The sequence below is a fragment of the Solenopsis invicta genome, chromosome 8, assembly GCF_016802725.1.
Source record: "Solenopsis invicta isolate M01_SB chromosome 8, UNIL_Sinv_3.0, whole genome shotgun sequence".
In the NCBI taxonomy this organism is placed as follows: domain Eukaryota; kingdom Metazoa; phylum Arthropoda; class Insecta; order Hymenoptera; family Formicidae; genus Solenopsis; species Solenopsis invicta.
Window position 1 is genome coordinate 2,568,258 of NC_052671.1, and position 3,607 is coordinate 2,571,864.

Here is a 3,607-nt window from a genome sequence, read left to right on the forward strand (position 1 = left end):
GTACACCTAACATTCTATATGTAGCCTTTTTGATATTATTTATCTTTATTTCTTACATTTGATTTATTGTATTCTGTGTCATAAGCACGCATTAAAACTTCATTTGTAATTTATTCTTATTATTAAATGGAAAGTTGTAATATAAAATATTAAATATTTATATAAATGATATAAATAAGAGTATGTATATATGCATACATAAACTCCACATTTGTGTAATACAAATTTGTATAAAATAATTTTCCGAAGGAAAATTTATTATCTATTAAACAACATAATTGTTATTTTGATACATTGTAGACTGTATTTACAGTTATTATCTTTACAAAGTATCTTATAACAAAGAATATCAATCTGGTAGCATCAACGTATATTCATTAACGCATCTATTTTAGGAAAAACATATTTTATAGCAATTTCATATCATTTTTATGAATTTGTACATTAATATCTGATTATAAACTCAAAAGTATTGAATTATAAGCTATGTAAACAGATGTACAACTGTTTAGCATTTATCATATGTCATTTGTGTCTGTTCGCAAATATATTACATTATATTGATAAATAATTGAAGAAGTACTTAATACATTAATTATATATTTCTTTGAAATAAGACATTCTTTCTTTCTCTTTTTATTATAAAAAATAATTACGTAAAGAATATATTTAGGCTTTGTTATAAATAAAAATTCACAAGGTTTATTGTATAACTAGCATAATGATGTAGCACTGTATAATGAGCAATAAAGAGAGTTAAGTTCATTCTTATTTAGACTTGGTTGCACCAATGTTATTTTGGCTTTAAGCGAGATTTAAAAACATGTATTTGTCTAAATCTTTCTAAATACAAACACATATTTAAGTCAAAATAACGTCGATGCAATCAGGCCTTTAACATGTACGTATTCAGATATTTGGATTTGTATTCTCAGACAATATCTTTTCTTATTTTAGGCACTCCAAATATAAAAAGCAAATTAAGTACTTCTATATGTAATTTATAATAATCTTGATAAATGTTAATTATACACTTCAGACTTATCTTGATAATAATTATATAAAATTATAAAATATAATTTTTCTAACTATATATCAACCATTTATTAAATATAGTTGCACACATGTGGACTAAAAAAATAATTGAATTAATGATCCAAAAAATATATAGAAACAAATATATACGTATATGAAGTCATTACTTTATGTAATAAAAATATACCAAACATACTGTTCAGTTGCATTCAACAAATCTATGTTGCAACATTATTTTGCAGTATACAGATCGTATGATCTTTTTATATCTAAATATATATTTTACAAAATCACTGAGTTTTTTTTCTTAATATAAAATTAATAGTATTATAAAAGATCATTTTTTTTTTATACACTTCACAATCCAGTTCATTTTACGATCTTGTTCTTTCCCAAGATGAATATAAATGCAACAATTCCTACTTAATCCAACTTAATTGTTTTAAAAACCAATTTCTTTTTTCTTTCCCTGCGCTGTTACAATTTTCTTAGAACTTAATGAGCAAGAATGAAATGAATCAAATGAAAATTTTATAACAAAACGGCTTATTTTATACTAAATGTATTCCTTATTCAAAATCTGCTATAAGAACCATCATATACACTCCAAAAAGAAGTGCAGTTATCTCCATAACTGATTGCCAAAGCTTAGTGGCAGTTAAAAGTTCTGGTATTACAGAAACAGTTGCAATGTAAATAAAGCCTCCTGCTGTGAAGGGAAGAATCCATTTTGTTGCAAAATCACCTGGAATCCATAAAACAAAATTAGATAAAATTTATATTCGATGACAAGTCTATTTAAATTGCAATTATATATTTCTTACCCATTCCTTCTGCTAACAAAGAAACAAAAGTTCCTAATAAAGCTCCTATAGCCGTGATTAATTGTAACATCATTGCCTGCCAACAAAATAATAAAACTTTTAAAATTGTAGAATTTTTGTATAATAAACTCTATAATACAACAAAAAAGTTAATAAAATAGATTACAACTGCATTTTGCACAATTTGATTTTTTTGCTTTAATTTAGTTACTTGATTTTTTTTTTAATAAGCAGAAAGACTAAAATAATATTTGTCCATTTATCATACCTTTCTTTTGCTGTATCCACTTTGTATTAGAATGGCAAAATCACCAATTTCATGTGGAATCTCGTGTAATAATATTGTAACTGTTGTTACATAACCAATGCTATTTCCAGCCATGTAACTGGCTCCTATAGCTAGACCATCTGTAAAGTTGTGCAGAAAGTCTGCTACCAGATTCAGATAGCCAGCAATCTTGATATCGCTCTTAGGTGCTTTGTGTACCTTGGAAATTGCTTTACCACTATTTTTCTTCTCCTCTTTCTTCTCTTTTTTCTCTGATGATAAATCTTTCTTCTCTTGAGAATCATGATGAATATGTGAATGACTGTGATCACCCTTAATAATGCGCACTGCCTTCTCCACCATTAGAAACATTATTATCCCTAACAATACACATAAACCAATGGATATGTCATGTTTGTGATGTCCCGATTCATCCTGGTGGCTATGGGAATGTGAATGCACTTCTGAATCAGAGTCATGAGCATGAGGAGTCATCGCATGTGGAATCAAATGAAGGAACGCGTCACCCAGTAGGCCACCAGATGCGAAGCTTAGCAAGATCTTGAGTAGCGACTCGCGTTGCTTGGTATTGTCCAGTGGCACAAAAAACAATATGAAGAAAGGTGCGGCAGAAATGACCAAGGTCGACCCAATGGCTCTTAAAATAATATCATTATGCTCCTTACGCGGAACGTTTGCTTGTGCCGAATGAGAGTGTTCATGAAGTGGATGATCATCGTGATCATGACTGTGATGATGATGATGATGATGATGGTGATCGTGATATGGTGATCGTGATGTTCATTCGAGTGGATCTCGTTGGCTTCCTTGGAATATTTGTAACTCGGCAACTCGTGGGAGTCATGGCTTTCGCAGATCGTTGGCAGATTTAAAATGATGAGAGCGAGGAAAGTGGCGACGATGATCCTCGATATCCATCTGTGCACGGTGGCTCGCCGGTTATCTCCGGTCATCATGGTCCCCTTTGCGATTTCGCTGGTACGGTCGAGAAACGTTCACTCGTAGATGTGGCGTGGACATGCGTGCCTACGGAAGCGTGGGTACAATTAGAGGAAGATCCGTGAACAGAACACGTCATATAAACCACGTACTGTCTACGTGACTAACCTCACTTATCGCTACCGCTTCCTGGTCCCTCCGCTCTCCACTACTCTCCACCTGTCTCGACCCGACGTCGATATTCCCCCATATTCCCCGTTCACCCCGTTGGCCGTTTACCGTTGCCAGTGATTCTCAACCAGTAAATGCCAGTAAACCTCGATAACTTTTGTTTTCAAATCTTCCGCCGCGAGGAAGAGGTTAAGGAGTGTTTACAATGCTGTCGTTATGATGTATAATGAACCAATCAAAGAAGAAAATGTATGATCTTTTCCTTTCTGATTGGTCCATCACAGTGTCGCAACATCGAGACGATTGCATTGCAGAAGCTCTTTAAACTTTAATCCACTTTGATTGGCTA

The 3,607-nt window shown here is 32.2% G+C and overlaps 1 protein-coding gene across 1 annotated transcript; it reads right to left on the reverse strand.

The window, feature by feature from the left end:
* Positions 1–278: 278 nt before the first annotated feature.
* LOC105193697 (protein catecholamines up) lies at positions 279–3,249 on the reverse strand. The gene is given in 4 exon segments (XM_026134253.2): positions 279–1,780; positions 1,860–1,935; positions 2,128–2,912; positions 2,915–3,249. Coding segments are annotated over 4 exon segments (1,227 nt in total). The 5' UTR covers positions 3,105–3,249; the 3' UTR covers positions 279–1,604.
* Positions 3,250–3,607: the final 358 nt, after the last annotated feature.